This window comes from Centropristis striata, chromosome 21 (genome assembly GCF_030273125.1).
Source record: "Centropristis striata isolate RG_2023a ecotype Rhode Island chromosome 21, C.striata_1.0, whole genome shotgun sequence".
Taxonomy (NCBI): domain Eukaryota; kingdom Metazoa; phylum Chordata; class Actinopteri; order Perciformes; family Serranidae; genus Centropristis; species Centropristis striata.
The window spans coordinates 6,372,062-6,399,298 of NC_081537.1; the positions used below are offsets into that span (position 1 = coordinate 6,372,062).

Below are 27,237 nucleotides of genomic sequence, written 5' to 3' on the forward strand. Positions count from 1 at the left end.
TACATGTATAAATATGAATTCTGAGTGAGTGACAAGTTCTTAACAGCTCAGAAGTATCTTCACACCAGAGTTCACACACATCCTGAAAAAATGGAATAACTGAATAATTAAAGTCTGTCTTGCCTCTCCAGAGTTTGGACATGTTCTGGTTCCTAAAATCCTGCGCTGAGAGAATGAGAGCCACTGCTGTTTTTGATCCTTGTCTTTGTAGTTTGACATGTCTAGAGGCAGGCCTTGGTTTGCTTTGAATATAGTCCTCAATCAGGACACATCTGTCAAAAGGTAAGGCCTGAAAGCACAGGCTGAATACATAAAGTATGCGTGTGTGTGTGAACGCAGCATACAAATGCTGCAATGCTCCTGATGCCACTGCAACCACTGATCAACTGAGATTTAACCCTCTATGGTACGGTGTTTCCCTCAGGCAACATTCCCGTTTTTGGCCTGTCAAATTTCTACAATGCATCTTTTTGAGTGATGCAATACTTTAAAAAAGAGGGAAGAGTATAGGGAACCAATACCAATGCTTTAATTTGTCACATGACCTCCAGGAGGCCATATTGAAACACTATTTTGCACTTTTCCAAAGGAAACAACTTTGCCATTTTGCGCCAAAACGACTCAAAACGTCATTTCCTGGCCCTTTTCCATCTGGGAAAAATATATTCCTACTAATAGGTGAGTAAATCTTCTTTTTTGATAGTTTCATACACTTAGACTGTTCAAGACATTAATTTCAATGGGTCGTTGGTTCAATGGTACAATGTTTCATACAGGCAACATTCAGACAAGAAACCGGTTAAAAAAGTTCCTTTTATAATGTTATTAAATTTAAAATGTTATGTATTGTACCCTGTTGAAGTTTATTTAATAAATTGTGTTAAAATTACTTTTAAAAACTTTCTTTTTCTCTTGTGCACCGTTATGGTACAATGTTGTGGCAACAGGCAACAAACCCCAAAAACTTTTTAAAAGAAAATAATTTCTTCAAAGTATGTTTATTTAGTCTATTTTAAGACAAAAAAACACTCCAAACATTTTTTCCTAACTCCATCATAATGCGTACCATAGAGGTTTAATATAAACTGGACAGGAAACCAGTCTAAGGAGCACATGCCGAACCACTGGTTCATTATCATTATCATGGTCCAAAGTGGTTATTGAAGAATGTTGTCATCCGTCCATAATAGGACACTTGTCTGCTCCTCTTATTCAATCTGTGTGGAGACAAAACTGTCTGGAGCTCTTTCAGACAAAGTTGTTATTATGAAATATGTCCCAGGAACTATTTATAGAGAGGAATTTCCACCATTTCCACTTGTAGAAGAAAAAGAGGAAAAATGGGTAACATGCTGAAATCAAACAATACTAGTAATATACCATAGCACAGCAAATATACAGTACCATGTTTACAGACTGTATGTTTAACCCTCTATGGTACACATTATGATGGAGTTAGGAAAAAAATGTTTGGAGTGTTTTTTGTCTTAAAATAGACTAAATAAACATAAACTGAAGAAATGTTATAATTCTTTTTTTCTTAAGTTTTTGGGGTTTGTTGTCCGTAGGCAACATTGTACCATAACGGTGCACAAGTGAAAAAGAACGTTTTTAAAATTAATTTTAACATAATTCATCTAATAAACATGTGTAAAAGACTCAGTAGCTTCAACAGGGTACAATACATAACATTTTAAATTTAAAAACATTTTAAAAGGAACTTTTTTAACTGGCTTCTTGTCTGAATGTTGCCTGTAGGAAACATTGTACCATTGAAGCAACGACCCATTGAAATGAATGTCTTGAACAGTCTAAGTGTATGAAACTATCAAAAATGATTAAAAAAAAAAAAAAAAAAAAAAAATATATATATATATATATATATATATATATATATATATATATATATATATATATATATATATATATATATTTACACACACACACACACACACATATATATATATATATATATATATATATACATTATATACAGTATATATGGATTCAAAACCTGAGAATATATACTAAAATCTGAGAATATATATTGAAACCGGAGAATATATATTAAAACCTTCAATATAAATTCTCAGATTTTAATATATATTCTTAGGTTTCAATATATATATATTATTATATATATTCTCAGATTTTGAATCCATATATATAATAATTTCCTGAATGGCTTTCCATAATATATATATATATATTCATTGTAAAAACAGTGAAAGTGACAATACTTGTAGCATGAGTAGTTATGATTTGGACTGTTTATTTTCCAGGAAATTCAGCTTGAATATTCAAAGCCTCAAATACAAAAGCATGTAGCCTATATGTAAATAAAACAATCAATTCAGCACACACTTAAATCTCACTAGTCTGATTTAAAAAACCAACAACAACAACAAGTGAGAGAGGTTTCCATCATGAGGAGAACAAAGAGTGGAGTGTTGTTCAGCCCTCCGCCCCGCTCCTCCTGCTCCTCCTGCCGCCTCCTTCTCATTTGCTGCTCCTCATCCCGCCTGTGTGCGCCGCATCCATACCAACATCCTCTCACTTATTCTCCACATGTCCCCGCAGCTTCCACCGGATTTCATTACATAATTTAAACACACGCGCACATACATACACACACACGGGACCATACCGCGTCTGACCGACTGCTAATCGGCGCTTTTTACGGTAAGTAATGCTTCAATCGATCGGGTTTGTGGCTGATTTGTAGCTTTACACATCCGAGATTTTTTTTTTTCTCTCTGCCGGGCAGACGGCGTCGCTTCTCGGCAGGGTGTATTATAATGAAATGTCGGGGTGATGGTATTTATTTACAGTCTTAAATGTTGTCTTTTTTATTGACATGTTGTATTAATGACTAGACGCATTTTGATGGCACGTTTTTTTGAGCATCCTGTCGCCTTCTTGTCTCAAGCTGCCACAGTATGAGAATGTTCTGGAAACAACCCGCCTGAAGGGCTTTTATTTTGTAGTGAATAATTTAGGCTCTGCCAGCCTCACTTTCAAACAAACTATACCATAAAACAAGCTATTTGTCTCTTTAAAAAAATGCTAATTTAAAGTTTAAAGACAGGCTCAGTGTGTGTGTGTGTGTGTGTGTGTGAGGAGTTGACGTGCCTCCCATGCTGATGCAGGAGCACAGACAGCCTCAGTGCCCTGGTTTCACAGGGAGGTGCTTTTGGCCTTTTGTCTGTCTTTACAAAAGCTCCTCCAGCTCTCTTCCGTCCTCCAGTCCAGTCTGAGATCTGCCCTCTTTTTTTTCCCACCCTTCTGATTAAATGTTTCACCTTCACATCACACACACAAGCACTGCAGACTCATTGACTCTATGGAGTCTTACAGGGCTATTTGGTCCATTTTTTAATCCTTTTCATGTGTTTTCGTGTATTATATGTTATTTTGTGTCTTTTTTGGTCATTTGTGTCTTTTTTGGTAATTTTGTGTCTTTTATGGTCATTTGTTTCTGTTGTTGCGGGTTTTTTTTTAATTATTTTCTGTCTTTTTTGGTAATTTTGTGTCTGTTGTTGTGTATTTTTTTAGTAATTTTGTGTCTTTTTTGGTCATTTTGTGTCTTTTTTGTCATTGTGTGTCTTCTGTGGGGTTTTTTTTTGGTTAATCTGTCTTCTCATTTTGTGTCTTTTTTGGTCATTTTGTGTCTTTTTTGCTTATTTGTGTCTTTTTGTGTCTTTTTTGGTAACTTTGTGTCTGTTGTTGTGTCTTTTTTGTTATTTTGTGTCTTTTTTGGTAATTTTGTGTCTTTTTTGGTCATTTATATCTTTTTTGGTCATTTTGTGTCTGTTTTTGTGTCTTTTTTTAGTTATTTTGTGTCTTTTCTGTCATTTTGTGTCTTTTTTTAGTCATTTTGTGTCTTCTGTGGGTTTTTTTTGGTTATTCTGTCTTCTCATTTTGTGTCTTTTTTGTCATTTTGTGTCTTTTTTGGTAATTTTGTGTCTGTTGCTGTGTCTTTTTTAGTTATTTTGTGTCTTTTTTTTAGTCATTTTGTGTCTTTTTTTTTTTAGTCATTTTGTGTCTTTTTGTGTATTTTTTTGGTCTGCTTTGTTTGTACGTCTGGATGTGATGAAGAAGCCATGCTGTGGCGCTTTTGGAGACTCCAGAGGGTTAAAGAAGTCCATTTGCGGAGCCCTCCTTGGGCTCAAATAAGAGGGACAATGAAAGAGGAGCTCAACCAGTAAAGTTGCTGAATAATTTAGGCTACATATGCCTTGTCATCCATCGCTCATGTCATCAGCGCTGCCCTCTGTGCCACCATGACGACAGATGAGTGTGTTTATCATTACAGCATTAACGCTCTCCAACATGATGCTGGAGGATGAAAGCCCCACTTATCAGACATTTGCTCAATCTCTTTTCCTAAATGATCTTATAAAGTGTAAAGATTAAAGGCACTCCTGTGGTGAGGATGCTGGAGGCCTTTGAACCTGACAAGCCGACCTAAATCTCTCTACTCCTCTCATGTTACTCTGAAGGCAGATGGTACTAGGAACAGGGGGGGGGTATGTTCCCCCCCAGATTCAAAGTGATCCCGATCCTCCCCCCACTTTCCCTACATAAGGCGACAAACATTAAACAGTAAAACAGAGGATTAATGTTCCGTTAGTTAGACTAATTTACATTGCAGCACATAGAGAGTCTGGTGTTTGTGTGGTACGTTCAATGTCTACACAAATGTCGGAATTTTTGACATTTTCCCGAGCTCCAAGTTCCGACTTTTGGTGTAAATTGAACACACCATAAGGCATTACGGTAAGAAGACCCACCTTCAAAATTAAAAGCAAACACATGTAGCTTTCAAAATAAGAGCACATGGATGTGTTAGCAGAGTCCACCACAGAATTTACAAGAAGATTGTCAAAATATGATGCCTTAAATAAAACGTGTTGTGTGTGGAAGGTCCCTTTAATTACTTTTTTTTGGTAATTTTGTGTCTTTTTAAAAAAAATAATTTTGTGTCTTTTTTTAGTAATTTTGTGTCTCTTTTTTTTTTGGTCATTTTGTGTCTTTTTTTAAATAATTTTGTGTCTTTTTTGGTAATTCTGTGTCTTTTTTTTGTCATTTTGTGTCTTTAAAGTAATTTAGTGTTTTTCTTTCAGTCATTTTGTGTCTTTTTTGTCATTTTGTGTCTTTTTGGTCATTTTATGTCTATTTTATGTAATTTTATGTCATTTTGTGTCTTTTTTTGGTCATTTTGTGACTTTTTAAAGTAATTCAGTTTTTTTCTGTCATTTTGTCCCCTTTTTTCAGTAATTTTATGTCTTTTTGGTCATTTTGTGTCTTTTTTTTGTAATTTTGTGTCTTTTTTTGGTCATTTTGATACTGCCTCTAGCGCCCCCCAGCTAATTTGAGTTTGAGACCCCTGATCTAACCCTTCTCCTGAATTGTGAAAACAACACAGAGACAAGTGAAGGATTGCAGTAATGGTATGACATGTGTATACTTGCTGTCACAGGCTTGTTAACCTCTGCCTCAGGATGCTGAAAGCCCCCGGCCCCCCGCTGTCCAGCCACCATCTCACCACCGCTATATTTAGACTGACAGCCAGAGAGGCGGAGTGTGATATTGAATACTGACTCTGACACACACTGGATTCATTCATCAGTCTTTGTCAAACATCCAGCCTGCAGATGTGACATCAATATTAAAATTCACAGGGAGGGAGCTGCTCGTTACCTCAATAACATGTCGCTGCTGCAGGTTTCAGTGTAACTCCTGCAGAACGATGCCCTGCAGCCTTTTGTTTCTCCAGTCAGTGTCATCATCAACACATCACAACTCCCACTTACACCGTGATAATTAGGTTTGTGTCATGGCACAGTGACGGCGTCATTGGTCAAGGTGCTACAGAGTAGAACAAGATTAACAACAGGTTTAAAAGCCAAAGCACAACGATACATTTAAGAAAAGTAAAAAAAATAGGGCACTCATTGAAATACTTGCAAATTCCAAATTTCAACCCTAGAGATTATTGGAGGATATTACATACAGCCAGAATGTGTAAAAAAAAAAACATACGGACCCGGGGGAGGGGGGTAATATTTTGAGAAATAAATTTACGAGATTAAAGTGGCAAATCTATGCGCAGATTTATGAGATTTAAAGTTGTGAATCTGCAAGAAAGAAGTTGTTTTTTCCCACTTTTTTCTCGTAAATCTGCAACCTTTTTCGCACAGATTTGCCACTTTAATCTAGTCCATCCATCCATCAATTTTCCGCCGCTTATCCGGGGCCGGGTCGCGGGGGCAGCAGGCTTTAATCTAGTAAATTTGCAAAGTCATTGAAGAATAACTGTTTATACGAATGTTTCTTGCATTACAATAGTCGAGCCTGCATCTGACAGACTGAGTCAGTGTGTTTACATGCACAGTTTAATCGAGCTATGCTTAAAAATCGATAAAAAATAAGAGCACATGGATGTGTTAGCAGAGTCCACCACAGAATTTAGTGAAAATTAAACACACCATGAGGCGTTATGGTAAGAAGAACAGCCTTCAAAATTAAAAGCAAACACATGTAGCTTTCAAAATAAGAGCACATGGATGTGTTAGCAGAGTCCACCACAGAATTTACAAGAAAACTGTCAAAATATGACGCCTTGAATAAAACAGAACCCTTTTTCTCCTTTACAATAATTCATTAAAGATGCAATGATTAAGACGGAATAGCATTAGAATGTGCGAGAGGCACCAAAATTTAAGCTTTTAGGGCAAAAATTTCTGACAAAAAAAATCCTGTGGGAACCAATGTTTCTAAAGACTTGACAGACTGGACAGATAAGAAGTTGCCCAGCAGTATGTTCAGGGTAATGAAAGGAGGAGAGATGTTTTTGGGTCCTTCATTGAGTCAGCTTCAAGTCAGTAAATTTGTTTGGCTGCACTGGGAATTTCATGTACAAACTTCTTTTTATTTATGTAAATATGTTGTTTGTTGTTTACACTACAGTTCATTTAAAAAGTTTAAATAAATCATATTTTGGTTCAGGCATGGAGTTGAAATAATTTGGTGACAGCTTCGTCCCCCCAGTTCAAAATTCCCCTGTGCGCCCCTGGTATATATGCTACATTGATTTAATCATCTGTCTCTATAGTCCCCCAACATTATCGAAGTGCTCCACTAAAGAACCTGTATGTGAGCAGGTACAGGTCACCTTATCATTACTGGAAATGAAATCCTTTAAAAAGTGTCAGCCTCATCAAACAACATGATTAATAGAAATTATTTGTTACTTAAAAGTATGCTACTTTAGCCTTATGATGACAATGCACTTTTATGTGGTCCACTGAGCTTTCGAATGGTTTATTTATTCTAAGAAGTAAAATATGTGTGTGAACTCATGAAGCAGGATTTATCTTCTGTTTATCTGAATTTTCAGAGTCACCATATTTGGAGATTTCAGTGGACAGTCACCATAAATGTTCATGTGTTGGAAAAAGTTCCTACATTTGGAGTACAGTAACTCCCTTTACTCCTTCAGATACTGCAGGCCTTTGGAAACATGCCAGTGTGTAATAATGGGTCAGCAGAGGAACTAATAAATCACTGTTTAACCCTCTGGGGTCTCCAAAAGCACCAAAGCATGACTTCTCCATCACATCCAGACTAGAAAACAAAGCAGCGTGGAGCCCTACTGTAAATTGACCTCTAAAGTTCTGGCTGTAAACTCCATGAGGCCAGTTTCAGTTTGATGATGATATACCAAGTAAAACTGGAGACAAGCTCAAATATATTTAGTATAAAATGATAGAACTGGATGTAACCCTCTTATATGTTAGATTTGCAACCTTTGTTCACATTTGCAACATTTCAAATTATTCATTGAGCATGATAGTGTTTGGAAAGTAAAAAAAAAAATTCAAAATCACATTTTATGTTGGACTAAAGGACTAAAAAAAGACAGAAAATGACTAAAAAAGACACAAAATGACCAAAAAAAGACACAAAATAACTAAAAAAGACACAACAACAGACACAAATGACCAAAAAAAGACACAAAATGTCCAAAAAAGACACAAAATGACCAAAAAAGACACAAAATGAGAAGGCAGAATAACAAAAAAAAACACAGAAGACACAAAATGACTAAAAAAGACACAAAATAACTAAAAAAGACACAACAACAGACACAAAATGACCAAAAAAGACACAAAATGACCAAAAAGACACAAAATAACTAAAAAAGACACAACAGACACAACATTACCAAAAAAAGACACAAAAAAGACACAAATGACCAAAAAAAAACACAAAATAACCAAAAAAGACACAAAAAGATATAAAATGACCAAAAAACACACAAAATGACTTACAAAGACGGACACAAAATTAGTAAAAAATACACAAAAAATATACCAACATGGCATTTAAAAATTTTTTTAGTGGTGTATACAGGCAGGATGAAAATGATTTAAAAATGGACAAAATAGCCCAAAACTCCATAGAGTTAAAGTCAAAGTGGTTTCTGTCTTTATCAGCCTTTGATAAGAGAATATAAGAGAATATAATCTAATAAAAACCTTTCTTTTTCTCTCTCTCTGCCATCTTTCTCTTCCCCTCCCTTGCTCCTTTATTACAGGGTATTGCTGCTTCACTGCTCCTCCCTGAGCACCTCCTCACACACACTGTTGCCATGCAGGAGGTGTAACCCTCCTTCCTCCTCTTCTTCCTTGTGCACTATCCGAGGAGCTTCCTAAACAGAAACAAACAACAACAACCTGTAACCAGCCAAGATGTCAGACCCCGACGCCTCCTCGCCTGCAGAGCACCCACTGCCCCTCACCTCCCCCCGAACCCCCCAGCAGCTCTCCTTCCCCTTCTTCAGGGAGGGCAGTCGGGTCTGGGAGAGGGAGAGGAAACCGCCACAGCCTGGCGAGCTGCCCAGCCCACTGCCCACCAAACGCACCCGCACATACTCAGCGTGAGTCTTTTATCCTCTTAAATCCTTTTTACTATGCATTAGTTTTACTTTAAAAATGGTAAATGGACATTTTCTATCATCATTTCATTAAGAAGATACAAAAACTAACTAGTAACTAGTGCAGTGCCTGTAGGAAGTATGTATTCATGTGTTAAAGTGGGATGTACTATGAGGTGAGATAATGTAATAACCCCGATAATGTAATAAAAATCTGCACTTGAGTCCACTGAAAATGTAATAAAACCTGATAATGTAATAACTTCCCAATAATGTAATAAAGTATAACATTAAAGGGAGGTTATGACATTATCAGGTTAGCCTTCATTTCCCAAGTCCTGATAATGTAATAATTCCCCAATATTGTAATAATTTAACAGCAGACCACCCATTACTTGGGTTCAAGTGGTGATACTGTGTATCAACTCTAGCTCAAGAGCTCTAGCGCCACCAACAGGTCAAAGTTGAATGTTTATTCACTTTTGACCCGTTCATCCGTTTTTCACAAACGAGGTATCCATAACAACACACGAATGCATTCAACAGCTTTTTGAAATGTGCTTGGTGTTATACTTTATTACACTATTGGTAAAAAGTGTATTACATTATTGGGAAATGCACTTTATTACATTATTGGGAAGTTATTACATTATCAGGTTTTATTACATTTTCAATGGACTCAAGTGCAGATTTTTATTACATTATCGGGGTTATTACATTATCGGGAATTTATTACATTATCAGGTTCTACAAGGTGTAATACTCTTGTGTAGTGTTAATATACAAAGTGTTTATTGGGTAATACATGGATGTACTTTAAGATATAAAGAGACACAGAAATAGTTATTTTACGAAAAATAAACTTAATCATTCAACATGGTTAGACATATATACAGACACAGATATAGGAGGGAATAAGTTTACATGCAGCACAAACAGCTGGATGTGAATAACAGAATTTGCACATTACATGCAGACCACTACAACGTCTGCAACTCCATAAAACTCTTACTTTTCATAAGGTACCACACCATCCAGCACATACACATTGAACATTGATATTCACTGGAAACTATTTGAATATTATTGTAAAATCAAACCTTGTAGCGCACTTTAAAACTCCTAAAGATAGGTAGGCTAAATAGACTTCCAGATGAGATGAGTCAGGGTGTAAATCCAGAGTGAATTGTGTTACTGACCAGGTGGAGGCCTATCACACAATGGGGCGGAGCTCCCCTAAAAGGGGGCGGAGCTCCCCTAAAAGGCGTGTGATCGGAAACAGTGCAATGCCATAACACGTCCTACGTAAATATTGATATTTTGAAAAATGAATTCAAAAATCTTCAAAATTGAGGATGCACACCTTCATGCCATGCACAAGACACATACGAAATCTGAGGTCAGTCGAGATATGCCCTAGACCAGACCTGGGCCCTCGTAAGGCTACCAGGAAATTAGAAATCAATACACCCACGGTGCTTTTATTTTGAAGGCGATGTACGTATGTGCATGCATGCATGTGCACCTGCACATTAACAATGAGTTACATTGTTTCCTTATCAAAAACATTTATTGCTTTTTTGCATATAGTCAATAACTTGCTGGTTTACTGCATAACAAACATGCTTTATATTGTTTTTGTGGTTTGAACGTATGTTGTGTTAAAAATAAATGGAAAAATTAAATAATGATTGGAGTTTTTACTTTTTTTTACTGCTATATTTGAGATACTCCACATGAACAGTCTTATTATAACATGTATTATTACCAGTAGCAGCTCAAAACCAGATAATTTACTGCTTTTCCTAAAGCCATGAAAAAAACCTTTGGTGCAGCCCTCTGCAACCCTCATAGTTTCTCATGTGGCCCCTTGGGAAAATGAATTGCCCATCCCTGCCCTAGACACACATCCACATACACACACACAGACACTTCTTGCTTTATAGATGGATGATTTATGATGCAATGTCCCTCTTGTCTATGTCTCTCTTTCTCTGCAGGACAGTGCGAGCCAAATCAGGTCCAGTATTTAAAGGGGTGTGTAAAAACTTCTCCAGGTCTCAGGGTCATGGATTCATACGCCCCTCCCACGGAGGAGAGGACATCTTTGTCCACATCTCTGAGTGAGTACATCTTTTTTAGTTTACACTGTCTGACTGGTTTTTATGACATTGAATGGTTTTGTGAACCGTCTGTTTAGGTTCTTGGCATATTGTTTAGACTACGGAGAATGCAAGAATTGTACCATGAATTGCATAAAAAAGGTGAACATAGCCATCATGACGTCATCCATTGGGCGTAACTATGCTTTCAAACCTTTAATTTGGTATTCCTCGAGCAAGAAGTGACCATATTTGGACAAGAGGGTAGAGTTGAGAAGGAGGACGCTAGTGCTAGCCAGCTAGCTTGGTGAGTGAGGTGCGTCTATAACTCATGCTAGCTGTGATGGCTTTTTTAGGACAACACTATGGTCTCAATCACTAGTAAAAAATCTTCAAGACAATTTGATGTTAATAGTGTAAATAATGGCCCCATTTAGAAGAAAATAGAAGATAAAGAATCGTATGATTTGGGGCGGGGCTACCTTTGATTGACAGGTCACTAACAAGGCGAGCCGTCATCAGGAGAGAAGCAGAACAATGCGTATCCACGGCAACGTGTCAATAAAGTTATATATAAGGTTATATAGATATAAAAAAGGACGTTTACCAGTTTGGTGTCATAACTTTGACCCTTTCACTGTATTTTCACTTAATGACAGTTTATTTGAACGTTTTGTTCAGTAAAAATGTCTTGTTCAGCGTTTGGTTGGACTAACAGACACTCCAAGGAGTCGCTGCTCAGTTTTCTGAGGTCAGTAACGTACATTTAGTTTTTGATTTTTGCTAGCTAAAACTAACATCCCAGTTAATGCTCCAGTTAATGCTAACATGAATTAGCAGCAGCTTCTCTCAGTCAGGTTGAGGTGTAGAGAGGCTGTAGTCAGTGATCAGATCCCTCTCCTCCTCCACAGACCATATATGGTCTGCTTCCTGTATCGGAAAAACAAGATGGTGACGCAAGATGGAGACGAGTGTAACGCTAAACTCGATGGTTCCAACGGGCCACAAACCAATGGGTGACGTCACGGTCACTACGTCCATTATTTATACAGTTTATAGTTGCACTATGGGAGGGTGTAGAATCCAGTGTTGACTTAAAGTTAGTTACTCTACTAAAGAACTTTGTTTCAGCTGAGACAGTGCCAACTCAGACTTAATATTTAAAAACAGTCTTTACTTTCTTTCTGTTTTCTGGACAGCATTGATGGAGAGTACGTGCCTATGGAAGGGGACGAGGTCACGTACAAGGTGTGCGCCATCCCTCCCAAGAACCAGAAGCTCCAGGCTGTGGAGGTGGTGCTCACCCACCTGTATCCAGGAACTAAGCACGAGACCTGGTCAGGTCAGATCATCAGCTCCTAGACCAGAAGCTCCAGGCTGCAACGCTGCAACGCTGCAAAGGCAAAAGGAGATTTGGATTTACTTTTAGGTTTTATGTTTTTCTGGGCATGAATTGTGGGATCAGGTCTGGGGAAGAGGGATCGTCAGTTGGCGTGCCGAGAAGTTCCCTGGTTACAGAAAAGGTGTTGACGAAAGTTTGAGTTTGAGGTTTGAGGGCTGGAAAGCTTTGAATGTATAAGTTTGAATGTTTTCCTTTGACGTTCACCATTTGGGTTTGAATGTTTTAATAATTTAGGGTTTGGAAGTTCGGCTTCAGGGCTTGGCGATAGAATTTTACTTTGATTTAAGGAGTATATTTTTGTTGGGAAATCAGTGGCTGTTAAGGAAATGATGTCTTTCATGCATTTTGATGCTAAAGAGGCCGAATCACATTTTGAGCAAATTTGACCCAGTTTAGTTACATTGACGCTCGATTTGCACGTTACAGACAGAAGAGTTTAAGTTAAGTGACGAGCACAATGCAGTTCTGAATTTTAATCACACTTTTATTTCCCTTTTTTTTACAACTTAGCTACCAAATGATGTAAATGACATGCCATCACTGCCAAAAGTCATGTGTACGGAAGCCCTGAAATCCAACTGAGAAGAAAAAGTCTGAACTTAATCGTTTCCTCTTGTGTTTTTATGAACAAAGATCCAGGATAATCCCTCTAAGTTCCTCAATGTATTTATTTTTTCACATATCAAACAGAAAAAGGAACAGTTTTCCCTACTTTTTGTCCTATTTCAAACATGTGGTAGGGGAGCACTTACCTCTTGTGGCCTAAATGAGTATTAAATAAGATTAATTAAAGCTAAAACTAATGAAAAATCCAAAACTATTATAACCTTGGTAAGAAGTAGGGTAATTTTCTTTTTCCACCAGTGGAGTCGCCCCCTGCTGGTCATTAGAAAGAATGCTGGTACAAGGCACTTGGGTATCAGCTTCACTTTTCAAACTTGGAAGCTATGTCCATTTCTTTTCTACAGTTTAAAATATAATTCAGTAAATGTACGTTGCACTCAGGCGGCAACCTCCGCGTCTGAGCAGGGAGGCAAACCAGGAAGTGCCTTAAGCTGCATTCTACAGAAAATTCCAGCAGGGGGCGCTAAGTTTGGCTGCAGAAAGATTTCTGTCCATTAATTTCAATGCAAAATGAGAAAACTTCTCACTTGATTCATTACCTCAGAAATCTTTTTTAGGACAACACTATGGTCTCAATCACTAGTAAAAAATCTTCAAGACAATTTGATGTTAATAGTTCATGTGTTAAACAGAAAAAGGAACCTTTTTCCTTACTTTTTCTCCTATTTCAAACATGTGGTAGTGGAGCAGTTTGACCTCTTGTGGCCTAAATGAGTATTACAACAACAAACACTTTACTATCCAAATTATCCTGGAAAAAACATTTTTGTCCACTTGTGTAACAATTTAAATCAGACTGGAAAATGGATCACCAGTTTTTCTTCTTGGGGCTTCCGTACATGTGACAAACATCAAATTGATAAAGGTCCAGTTTAGCCATATTGTGTAAGTGTTTACAAGGACAGCTGGAGATGAAATAAAAAGGAAATATAATAAATTTAACAGCCCTCTCTGTTGTTTACGACCTGAATCGTGAAAGAAACAGCTTCTCAGATCTGCCTTCATCTTACTGCCATCATAAATCATTTTAAGGTGGTTTGATGTACAAATCCGCTATTGCACTGCTGCTGAATAGAAACAAACATTCACTGCAAAAAAGCCAACTTGTGTTTTTTGGCCTAAAACAGTGATTTAAGTTGGTAAAACTTGGAAATATAAATTATTGACATTTAGGGCAATAGTGTAAGTTAGCACAACAAAGGAAGCCAGTTGTCTGCTCAAAAACAAGTTGGTGAGTTGTTGTTACTTATATCTTTAAGTTGGGGTTCACAACAAGGGACAATAGTTCTGATAACTCTTATTTCTTTGTTGTGAAATGCGGGAAAGCGGTGAAATTCGGTCATTAGCGAAAGCTAGCGGCTAACTGATGCTAGCAGCTAACTATTGCTAGCGGCTAACTGATGCTAGTGGCTAACAGATGCTAGTGGTGCTGCTTGTTACAGCTACAAGAGTAGCCATTAGCGTACCAATGCTAACTCAAAATTGTGGTCGCAACATTAGCTGACATTTCATAGCGCCGTTACAATCGTGCCAATTCAGCACATTGCAGAAGTTAGCAGAAGTAAGGATTAAAAGTTATTTCAATGTAAAATTATAAGTTAGTACAACTTACAGTTGAGTTGAAATCATAATTCAGAGTTGAGCAAACTCAAAAACAAAACTTAAAATATTTAGTTTAATTGTCCGACTTAAAATTTTATCGAAGTTTGTTGCCTTGAAATTTTGAGTTCACCCAACTTTTCTTTTTTTGCAGTGTAGCACTTACAGTCAAAAGTTTCTCAACAATGATCTAAATAGCTCTTAATGTGTTTCGGCCTCAGGAGCTGTGTTCAGCTCTCTAAATAAGGAATTATTTTCCTTGTTAATATTTGTAGCACTACTGTATTTTGTCTACTTGGCAAATGTAGAAATCCAGTATTATTGTAGCCAGCTCCTATGACGGTCTAAAGTTTTGGTGGTAGAGTTGGTAGCTGGATGTAATGTGGGCCTGCCACGGGTAAAAACAGGCCAGAGGGTTTTTGGTTTGGGGAAGGAAAGCGGAGAGGGAACGGGCAGAGGAGGGAGTGATTATCTGTAGATGTACTTGAACTCTGATTTGAAAAGTTGCAAAGCAAGTGGAATCAGGAAGTCAGCAGTCAAAATGAAGGAAAATAAGGATAACTACATTAGATTTTAAAGAGGAGGAACAAGCTGAACTGCGGATTTTAGGTGGAAAAGAGTACAATAAAAAAAAACAGAGCTGCAAAAGCTTCCTGGCGTAAGTTTAAAAAGATTATTTATTTATTGACTTATTTATTTTCATTTGTAACTATGAGACCATCAGGTGTTTGGTAATTAAAAGCTGCATTTCTAAGTATTTGTGTGCAAATTTAAGCCTGTTTGAATACACTGCACACCTCACTCTAATGATGCTACCCTGTTAATATCCCTTTGCTACTGTCGTGTCGTTACTGGCAGGCAACAAAAAATAAAAACACTTTCCCAACACAAGTTTCTAATTTCTACATTATCCTTCGTCTAATTTTTAATAATGTGTGATGTTCAAAATAACAAGCTGTTGTTTTGGAAATGGGCATGTTCTGTACTGTTTGTTTGTCGTAATTTTTATGTGTTGATTCTGTTCCATCATGCGGTAACACAGCTGGAGCCTCCAGAGAGGCGTCGTCAGGTCAAGTCTAACTCCATAGTAACACGCTGCATCCGTTTGGTTTCTCTACATGTTCGACTGTGTTTGCAGGCACTTTTATTTTGTCAAATCACTGTGACACTGTCTTTTGTCTTTAAGAATAAAACTTACTACTGCATTCACAGACCTGTCTGGGAGTATCATTTCAATAATACAGTGTACAGCATGGGTCTCAAACTCGCGGCCCTCGTGATGATAGTTTTTTCAGTAATTTTGTGTCTTTTTTGGTAATTTTGTGTCTTTTTAAAAAATAATTTTGTGTCTTTTTTTTAGTAATTGTGTGTCTTTTTGGTCATTTTGTCTCTTTAATAATTTTGTGTCTTTTTTTGGTTTTGGTTTGTTTTTTTCTTTTTTAAAGTAATTTAGTTTTTTTCTGTCATTTTGTGTCTTTTTTGGTCATTTTGTGGGGTTTTTTGGGGGGGGTCATTTTGTGTCTTTTAAAATAATTTTGTGTCTTTTCAAAAATAATTTTGTGTCTTTTTTTTAGTAATTGTGTCTTTTTGGTCATTTTGTCTCTTTAATAATTTTGTGTCTTTTTGGTTTTGGTTTTGGTTTGTTTTTTTCTTTTTTTAAGTAATTTCGTTTTTTTCTGTCATTTTGTGTCTTTTTTGGTCATTTTGTGGGGGGGTTTTGGGGGGGGGGGGGGTCATTGTGTGTCTTTTTAAAGTAATTTAGTGGGGGTTTTTTTGGTAATTTTGTGATTTTTTTTTTTCATTTTATGTCTTTTTTTGTTTAGTAATTTTGTGTGTTTTTGGTCATTTTGTGTATTTTTTTGTAATTTTGTGTCTTTTTTAAAATTTATTTTGATACTGCCTCCAGTGGCCCCCAGGTAATTTGAGTTTGAGACCCCTGGTGTAAAGATTGCTTTGTGGTCTTTTTGAGTTCAGTCTCCATGGATGTCAGTACTAAGTGGAATAACTAGGGCGGCTATTTTCAGACAAAGAGTTGCTGTGAACTTTGCCTCAGTGTCTCAGACAGCTGTTGTGGATCTTATAAAATCCTCATCTGGGCTTTTGCTTTGACACAGACTTTTGTGTCCAAATCATGTTCTCCCTCTAGAATCCATTAGAGGGCGACCTAACACAAATTATCTGTCAGGTCATTCCTGCCCTCAGGCAAAATACCCATCAGATGTTGCTAGTGTGTTTAGGTATATATATATATATATATATATATATATATATATATATATATATATATATATATATATATATATATATATATATATATATATATATATATATATATATATACACACACATATATATACATATATATATATATATACACATATATACATATATACATATATATATCCACATATATATATATATATATATATATATATGATGCTCAAAAGAATACCATTCATCATAATTTTGTTTTGATCTATACTATTTAACAAAGATATATTTGATATTGGTTGCAGTAAAGTTCAGGCTATTAACTACTATACCCTGTAGGCCAGGGGTCTCAAACTCAAATTACCTGGGGGCCACTGGAGGCAGTATCAAAATGACCAAAAAAAGACACAAAATTACTAGAAAGAAGACACAAAATGACCAAAAAAGACACAAAATGACTTAAAAAAGACACAAAATGAAAAAAAAAAAATACACAGAATTACCAAAAAAGACACAACATGGACATTTTGTGTCTTTTTTTAAAAGTAATTTTGTGTATGAATAACAGTGAGGGGAATGGTCGGAGACTGATAAAACCATGATGAAGTTAAAAAATCTGAACTTAAAGATGCTTTATCATTATAACATTGACATAAAAAAATGATCAGGTTATTAAATGTACTATGAAAAAAAATTAAAAATGAATTGAATGAAACTGTACAAGCAAAAAAAAAAAACACTGACACTGCCAAGAGCTGAGCCGGTATGCAGAGAAATCAATCTAACAGACAGTAACAATAAAACAAAGGAAGCAAACACATCTATGAGAATCATGACGCAGAAAAGACAGGACTTTGGTCCGATTCATATCTACTCTGTTTGTTTTGGTTCCAGTCTTTTTTTTTATATCGACTCATGCCTTTAATGGGTCAATATGAAAAAAATCTTTAATCATACTGAGTGAGATCCATTTACACTCATTGAAATACGTGCAAATTCCAAATTTCAACCCTAGAGAATATTGGAGGATATTACATACAGCCAGAATGAGTAAAAAAAAAAAAACCCATACAGACCAAGGGGAAGGGGGGTAATATTTTGAGAAAAAAGTTACACATTTTTGAGAAAAAAAACTCAGATATTGGTAAAAAAAAAAAAAAAAAAGTGGACGAGATTAAAAAAGAATTGAAAAAATGCGCAGATTTATGAGATTTAAAGTGGTGAATCTGTGAGAAAAAAGTTTTTTTTCCCACTTTTTTCTTGTAAATCTGCAACTTTTTTCGCACAGATTTGCCACTTTAAATCTCCTAAACCTGTGGGGAAAAAAAAGACACAATTTTTTTTAAAAAGACACAAAATTATTAAAAAAATACACAAAATTATTAAAAAAAGACACAAAATTATTTAAAAAGACACAAAATTATTTTAAAAAAGACACAAAATTACCAAAAAAAGTAATTAAAGGGACCTTCCACTCACAACACGGTAAAGTGCCATTCATGTAAAACTCACATTAAACTTTCATATCAAGGTGGGGGCCACAAAATATCATCACGAGGGCCACAATTGGCCCGCGGGCCGCAAGTTTGAGACCCATGTTATAGCACATATTTATTTATTTGTTTTTATTTTTTTAATTATTATATTATTTTCCAGCACAAAGCATCAAATACATAAACAATACAGACACACATGCAGCCAGATTTTATTGGCAGGTTGAGGTTGGTTCCCTCCATGTCACAGTGATAAATGATTAACATCTGAGTCAGAGAGAGAGAGTCGGAAATCTGATCACACACGGCACTTTTGACTTAGATATACGTATGTGTGTGAGAGGGACACACACACACACACACACACACACACACACAGGTAGAGATTTCCTCTGTAAGGTGATTGGGTGATTGTTCCAAGGAATGAGCTGATAATAAATTCCTGTCAACATTAAATTGTGTGTGTGTGTGTGTGTGTGTGTGTATGTGGATGCGATGGGTCACCCCCTTGCAAGGTTATTAGAGTTAACAAAAATTAACGAAATATCAAAAACTAGAATTGAAAAAACATTTTCATTAACTGAAATAAAAATAAAAATGAATTTTGTGTAGTTTTTGGTCATTTTGTGTCTTTTTTGGGTCATTATTGTCTTTTTAAAAAATAATTTTATGTCTTTTTTGGTAAGTCTGTGTCTTTTTTTGGTCATTTTGTGTCTTTTTTGGTCATTTTGTGTCTTTTTTAAGTAATTTAGTGTATTTTTTTTTTTTGTAATTTTGTGTCTTTTTTAAGTAATTTAGTTTTTCTTCTGTCATTTTGTGTCTTTTTTTGGTAATTTTGATACTGCCTTCAGCGGCCCCCAGGTAATTTGAGTTTGAGACCCCTGGTCTAAAAACTCATTAAAACTAACTGAATATGAAAACAAAAATTGACCATGAAATTAAAACTAAAACTGATGAAAAAAACAAAACTATTATAACCTTGCACCCTGCTCAGACATTAAATCACTGTGTGTAACCTGATCATTTCCAGATCCATTAAGATGAACAGATTGTACTAATTGAGTGAAGACCGCTCAGTTGAAAACAATCAGGATTAATTCACTCACTCTCCTCCGGTCACTGTATCACAGATAAACAGCCTCTGGACTGAATCTCAGAGTGTGTGAGGTTTACAGCCTGTTATCTGTCAGGTTTTATAGTCTCCAACCTTTGCTCTTCTCTTTTCTCTCCTCGGTTTCCTTTTATTAGGCTGACGTTCAGAAATTTACAAGCTGTGTGTCTGTGTTTGCTGTCTGCCTGTCTCTCACACGTACAGTGAAGACACACACACACATTTATATCTGTGTAAGGGCCCTGATTCACATCATAGCATTGCTTACTTACACTATGGGGCTCAAACTCGCGGCCCATGGGCCAATTGCGGCCCTCGTGACGATATTTTGTGGCCCCCACCTTGAAATGAAAGTTTAATGTGAGTTTTATATGAATGGCACTTTACCGTGTTTTGTGTGGAAGGTCCCTTTAATTACTTTTTTGGTAATTTTGTGTCTTTATTTGGTAATTTTGTTTCTTTTTTAAATAATTGTGTGTCTTTTTTTTTAGTAATTTTGTGTCTTTTTTGGTCATTTGTGTCTTTTTTGGGGCATTTTGTGTCTTTTTTAGTTATTTTGTGTCTTTTTTGGTAATTTGTGTCTTTTTGGTAATTTGTGTCTTTTTTGGTAATTTTGTGTCTTTTTTGGTCATTTGTGTCTTTTTGGTAATTTGTGTCTTTTTTTGTCATTTTGTGTGTGTTGTTTTGTCTTTTTTTTGTTATTTTGTGGTCGTTTTGTGTTTGTTTTTTTGTCATTTTGTGTCTTTTTTTAGTCATTTTGTATCTTTTTTGGTCATTTTGTGTCTTTTTTCTAGTCATTTTGTGTCTTTTTGTGTCTTTTTTTGGTCTGCTTTGTTTTAACATCTGGATGTGATGAAGCATGCTTTGGCACTGGAGACTCCAGAGGGTTAATTAATATATAGTTTTATGGTTGTTTGTCGACACAGACTTTGTGAAATCTGTGTATATTCCCAACAATTCCCAAGCAGCTGAGTGTGTCTCTCTGTGTGTTTGTGTGTTCTGAAGGCTTGTAATTCATGCAGACCTTGGCACAACAACAGTGAGAAGGTTATATGACCGGCCTCTGTGTCTTTAAAGGTTGTATATTAACAAGTTGATGTGGAAAGGACAGGTGAGCAGCCACTCAGAGCAACAGTGTGAAGAGAGAAGAGAACAACTCAGACAAGAAAACAGACAAGAACTAACTGGATATCGCTGTTTTAGAACAAACTTTTTTATTGTGGATCAGACAAAATACATACTCTTTACACTTTACAACAAAATGTAAGAGGAAGTTCTTGGAGTGTTTTAAAGACGAACTGGACTCTGGAGAAGGAGAAGTGAAAAAAATACTGAAGTCTTCAGCTCATGGACTTTATCTGGATCTTTAACACACTTTAACTTCAGGACGGACAATGGGAAGGTGTTGGCAGTGGTTGTGTTTGGGTGTCGTGGGGATTCTCGCCGCTTCGTGTCAGGGCGTCGAAGAGGCTCTGGAGAATATTACAATCAATGTGATCCTGCTGGAGGACGAAGAGTCTCCCTGGAGTCTGGAGTTTGTGAAAAGAGAAATAAAGAAGGCTGTAGAACTAGATTCAACTATTAATGCTGCAGAAGGTAATAAACAAACATAAACGTTTATGCAAGTTTATGCAATATCACATTATTACTGTACATCCTGCTGTCGAAATTTGGGACACTATTAATTGGTGCAAAAATGATCAGAATACATTAGGATTATGTTATTTTGTGATTAATCCTTTTAGCGTCATAAAATTATGAATGTGAATATGTGTGTAGCTGGCTGTATTTGAACACATTTGGACATCATTTATGTATATTACTGTGTGTCTTTGATACAAATGCATGCCAATCACTTCAAAAACATTACTGCAATATTCATTTCCCTTTTTTTCCTTCTTTTGGTCTGTATTTTTTTGTTTAAATTTATAATTTCTTGGCTTCCAGCATATCTAAATGACCATCAAATTAAAGCCAATTATATAAATAGAAACATGGCTCAGTTTTCAGGGGACAAATGAAGCAATTACTGATAATAGATAAGATAAGATATTATTTAATCAGTGTAATAAATGATTAGATATTGGTCATCAGCCTGAATGAAAAGGACATAACCTATTTCTTTGTATTGTTTAGCCTACTTAATGTTTTGTGCAATCTTAGCTTGATCTTTGGTCTGCGTGATAACAAAACATTTATCAATCTTTACTAACCTGTTAACCCTTAATAGGGCACTCATTGAAATACTTGCAAATTCCAAATTTCAACCCTAGAGAATATTGGAGGACATTACATACTGTCAGAATGTGTAAAAAAACATACGAAAATAATATTTTGAGAAAAAAGTTTACGAGATTAAAGTGGCAAATCTACGACAAAAAAAAGTGCAGATTTATGAGATTTCAAGTGGTGAATCTGCGAGAAAAAGTTGCTTTTTCCCCCACTTTTTTTCTTGTAAATAAGCGACTTTTTTCGCTCAGATTCACCACTTCAAATCTCTTAAATCTGCAATTTATTTCCTTGTAGATTTGCCACTTTAATCTAGTAAATTTGCAACTTTTTTCTCAAAATATTACCTGAAGTTATCAAATATAGTTCTTTGCCTGATAAAGGGTTAAAGGCCCCAGGGGAGAAATGAGCTTGTTTGATCATTTGGCGAAACACAAACTGATTTAGCAATATAATCCCATACACTGCGGCTCTTCTGTGTAGAGTTTGCATGTTCTCCCTGTGTCGTAGGTTTAATTGGTGACTCTAAATTGTCCAAAAATGTGACGAGAGCGTCTGTCTCTATGTATCTGACCTGCGATAGTCTGGAGACCTGTCCAGGTGTACCAAAGTCAGCTGGGATTAGCCACCCGAGTGTGGATAGATAGATGGATGGATGGATGGATGGATGGATGGATGGATGGATGGATGGATGGATGGATGGATGGATGGATGGATGGATGGATGGATGGATGGATGGATAGATAGATAGATAGATAGATAGATAGATAGATAGATAGATAGATAGATAGATAGATAGATAGATAGATAGATTACTTTATTCATCCCCGAAGGGAAATTCGGTTGTCACAGCAGTCCGGTATTCAAGTACAATAAAATACAATAGAATAAAATACTAAGGTAGCATAAATAAAAACAACAATAGAAAAAAATCACAGAATAGAACAAGAACAAGGACACTTAAGAAGTTAAGAAAAGAACATCAGTTGTTAGGATGGTTGGCAAGATGATGGTAATAAATAAACTGGTGATATGATGGCAACAATGCTATAGTGACTAAACAGTATATAATAATAATAATAATAGTACAGTATATAATATATATAATATAAGAAGATGATGAGGCTAAGAATAATAAATGTATACTATCCCATGTATATTCTGACAGAGGTCCCCTTTACAAGACAGTTGGAACACAAATCGACCCTTATCATTCAATATGATATTAATGGCTATATTGTCCCAAACAAATCTGCAGTCAACCTTTTGACAAGTCATGGTAGCAGGGGTGCAGATGGGATTTTTGAACTGGGGGGACGAAGCTGTCAGCAAATGATTTCAACTCAATGAGTTATTTTTCCACTTCATGCCTTAACCAAAATATGTTTTATTTAAACATTTTTAAATAAACTGTAGTGTAAACAACAACCAACATATTTACATAAATAAAAGAAGTTTGTGCATGAAATTCCCAGTGCAGCCAAACAAATTTACTGACTTGAAGCTGACTCAATGAAGGACCCAAAAACATCTCTCCTCCTTTCATTACCCTGAACATACTGCTGGGAAATTTCTTGTCTGTCAGGATTTTCTGATACTATGATGATGGGGGGACCCAAACAAAGTAGTGGGTTCCAGGGACATTTTTGCCCTAAAAGCCTAAATTTGGTGCTTCTCGAACATTGTACTGCATTCTAGTCTTCTTGTAAATTCTGTGATGGACTCTACTAACACATCCATGTGCTCTTATTTTGAAAGATACATGTCATTGCTTTTATTTTGAAGGCGGGACTAACACGTTCTTACCATAACGTCTTACGATGTGTTCAATTTCCACTGAAAGTCGGAACTTGGAGCTCGGAACAACGTCGAAATTTCTGACATTCGTGTAGAGCTTGAATGCACCATTAGCCTCCAGAATCTCTGTGTGTTGCAATGAAAATTGTCTAACTAATATAACATTAATCCTCTGATTTTCCCAAACAAGAAATAACAATTGTTGTTGGAAGATTTTATCTGCTGTAGCTAGCTAGCTAATTAAGCCGGCTAATTTTTGTTGGTTCAAGGGTTGTTGTTGGATTACATACTGTGTTTGGCGTAACTAAAATTAATTTGAATTCAAAAAAAAGGTATGAGAGTAAACTTTGCATTGGAAGTGCTTTTAACACGTGGTTAGGCCTGAATGAAGGTAACTCACGAGCTTACATTAGTTAGCTTAACATGCTAACAGCTTGTGTAAGAGCAGACAAATGCACTGGTTATGTAGTTTTTTTTACAGGTTTACTCCTGCATTTTTGCTTTGGGAAAGGGAAAAAAGGAAATTATTTCTCAGTCTTTTTTGAGCTACAGTTTCAACATGAAGATGATATAGAGGTTTTTTTTTTAATTATTGTTTGTTTTTCTGTGTTCTGTTTTGTTTTTTAACTGTAATTATATATATATATGCTTCACAATGTATTATATTGTATATACATTGTGAAGCACATTGAGTCTGCCTTGTGCATGAAATGCGCTCTATAAATAAAGTTTAATTGAATTGAATTGAATTGAATTGAATTGCTGTGCAGTTGCTGTTTGAGAAAGGGATTTAAATTATTATCATTTTTAAATTTTGTTTTTCTGCCTTTCTACAAAACAACAACAAAGATGCAAAGTTCCAGATCACACCTGAGTTTAATGGGTTCAACACAACCATGTATCGACAAAAAGGCTGCAAGAGCAGCATGTGTGAGGGAGTGGAACGGCTCAGGTACCTGCTGGTGAGTAACTACAGTTTCTCCATCCACTCATGACACTTTTGTTTTTAAATGTGTGCACAGACTTGCCTGTGTGTTTAGTGTGTACCATGAGGATTAAAAGCTGTATCCACAGGGGTGAAATAAGGGGCTACATCGTGTCACTACCGTGTTATTACTAATTTGTTTCAAGTTTGTTTCTTACTTACACTGTAATAAATTATTCAGCAGTCATTTTACTTAATATGTTTGATCAAATGTATTAAATATAAATGCGTCCTTGATTTTGAGGCAGTTGTAACTTTAATATAAAATGTTTGAGATGGAATCTCCTTATTTTGATCACATTAAATATAATCTTTATGTGTATGTAATTCTAAATCAAGAGAATTTTGAATGAATCCAACACAATAGAATTAGTCCGTTTTTAATTGACAGGCACTTCCTGTTAAGTTGTTATTAACTCAACTTGTAACGTAGTTAGATTTCATTAATAATATTGCGTGCAATCTGTTGCCTCAACTTTATTGAGTAGCTATTGTTTATCTTTTTGTACAGTGTAGGTGCCTCTTAAATGCACTCAATTTGGGAACAGCAGCAGAGCTGCAAAGAAATTCAGAATACATATTATCTATTACACAAGTACATCAGCACTTCTAAACTTAAGACAAATGTGAAACAAACTGACCCACAGACAAAAACTCACTCATTTATGTTCTCTTGCAGGATTCAGGGACCCTGGGATACGCCGTGCTTGGACCCACCTGCACCTATGCTACTCACCAAATGATTGAGTAGGTGAATTTTTTTTACAATGTCACTTCCACATATAGATACATTTGAAAAGCATTGTTCATATATTTAAACAAACATGTAGAAATGTTGCTTTTTTAAATTTATTTATTTATTTATTACCATATTTCCTTACAAATGTAGACTATATGCAACTGGACAAGAAGTATTCTGTTCCTTTTTTGGGCCCAGTAGTATAGATCATGGGTCTCAAACTCGCGGCCCGTCGGCCAATTGCGGCCCTCGTGACCATATTTTGTGGCCCCCACCTTGATATGAAAGTTTAATGTGAGTTTTATATGAATGGCACTTTACCGTGTTGTGTGTGGAAGGTCCCTTTCATTACTTTTTATGGTAATTTTGTGTCTTTTTTTGGTAATTTTGTGTCTTTTTTTAATAATTGTGTGTGTTTTTTGGTAATTTTGTGTCTTTTCTATTAATTTTGTGTCTTTTTCTTAAATAAATTTGTGTCTTTTTTAAATAATTTTGTGTCTTTCTTGGTAATTCTGTGTCTTTTTTGGTCATTATGTTTCTTTTTTGAGTAATTTAGTTTTTTTTCTGTCATTTTGTGTCTTTTTTTGGTCCTATTGTATCTTTTTTAAATAATTTTGAGTCTTTTTTGGTAATTCTGTGTCCTTTTATGGTAATTTTGTGTCTTTTTTAAAAATAATGTTGTGTCTTTTTTGTAATTTTGTTTCTTTTTTGGTCATTTTGTGCCTTTTTTTAAAGTAATTTTGTGTCTTTTTTTGGTCATTTTGATACTGCCTCCAGCGGCCCCCACATAATTTGAGTTCGAGACCCCTGGTATAGGTAAACCGTCCCTGTGGAAAGCAGAAGATGTGCAACCCATTGGCCGAAATTCATTCTCAGGGCCCATATCTCAAGTTGCTAATCAGACTCTAAAGGTCTTGGCCTGGATATCCGTTATCTGTTATCAAGATATCCGCTGGCAAAAATCCCAGGGTCAAAAGTTCACAAATCCATCTCGCCAGACTCTAAATCAGACACTCAGACACATTATGCCCCATTGAAACCCAATAAAACAAAAAATTTTGAACCAACGGCCATTACAGCATAGAACATGGGTCTCAAACTCGTGGCCCGCGGGCCAATTGAGGCCCTCGTGATGATATTTTGTGGCCCCCACCTTGATATGAAAGTTTAATGTGAGTTTTATATGAATGGCACTTTACCGTGTTGTGTTTGGAAGGTCCCTTTAATTACTTTTTTGGGTAATTTTGTGTCTTTTTTGGGTCAGAGTTTAACCCTTTGATGCACAACATGGGTCTAAAGTGACCCGACAGAGTTTTTATGTTCTATATCTTTGCAATAAATTATTTTCATCATTCAGTATTCCAGGTTTTCCTCAATTAGTTTGTTTTTGATCATCATACATTCTTATTTTACGTTTTCTTTTATTCTTTTTTTAATAAAATCCCTTTTTGTGTCCGTACTCTTCTAATGGACAACATGGGTCAAAAATGACCCATATCCATTTTTTTTTAGCTAAGTAGCTTGTTAAGCTAACTACTTAGCTAACTTCTTGGCTAAGAAGCTTGCTAAGCTAACTACTTGGCTAACTTCTTGGCTAAGGAGCATGTTAAGCTAACTACTTAGCTAACTTCTTGGCTAAGGAGCTTGTTAAGCTAACTACTTAGCTAACTTCTTGGCTAAGTAGTTAGCTTAGCAAGCTACTTAGCCAAGTAGTTAGCTATGTACTAACACAAAAACTGTTTTTCTTCATAAAGAATGAGAGGCAAAATGAAAATAATGATCTGCTGTTATCAAAAACAAGATATATAAAGAATACTTGGAATATTCAATCATAAAATAAGTTGATATCAAAAGACAGAGCACAGAAATACACAGCAGCATAAATAACATGGGAATGAATGAGGGTCATTTTGGACCCATGTTGTGCATCAAAGAATTAGACACAGCTGTGGGGAAAAAGCTGTTCCTATGCCTATATGTCATTTTGCTATCTCTCTCTCTCTT

At 35.9% G+C, this 27,237-nt stretch overlaps 2 protein-coding genes across 2 annotated transcripts in view; both read left to right on the forward strand.

The window, feature by feature from the left end:
- The first annotated feature begins 2,530 nt into the window (after positions 1-2,530).
- Positions 2,531-15,792, forward strand: csdc2a (cold shock domain containing C2, RNA binding a). Its single transcript, XM_059323985.1, has 4 exons — positions 2,531-2,682; positions 8,603-8,944; positions 10,942-11,064; positions 12,243-15,792. Exons 2-4 carry the CDS (start codon positions 8,757-8,759, stop codon positions 12,403-12,405), a joined length of 474 nt encoding a protein of 157 aa, XP_059179968.1. The 5' UTR covers positions 2,531-2,682; positions 8,603-8,756; the 3' UTR covers positions 12,406-15,792.
- A 4,947-nt stretch (positions 15,793-20,739) lies between these two features.
- The window catches only part of gucy2cb (guanylate cyclase 2Cb), a 33,485-nt gene continuing 26,987 nt past the window's right edge, over positions 20,740-27,237 (forward strand). The window contains exons 1-3 of the mRNA XM_059323987.1: positions 20,740-21,079; positions 24,359-24,471; positions 25,174-25,241. Coding sequence (XP_059179970.1) covers positions 20,878-21,079; positions 24,359-24,471; positions 25,174-25,241 — 383 coding nt within the window. The 5' untranslated portion in view covers positions 20,740-20,877. The remainder of the gene's footprint in view (positions 21,080-24,358; positions 24,472-25,173; positions 25,242-27,237) is intronic.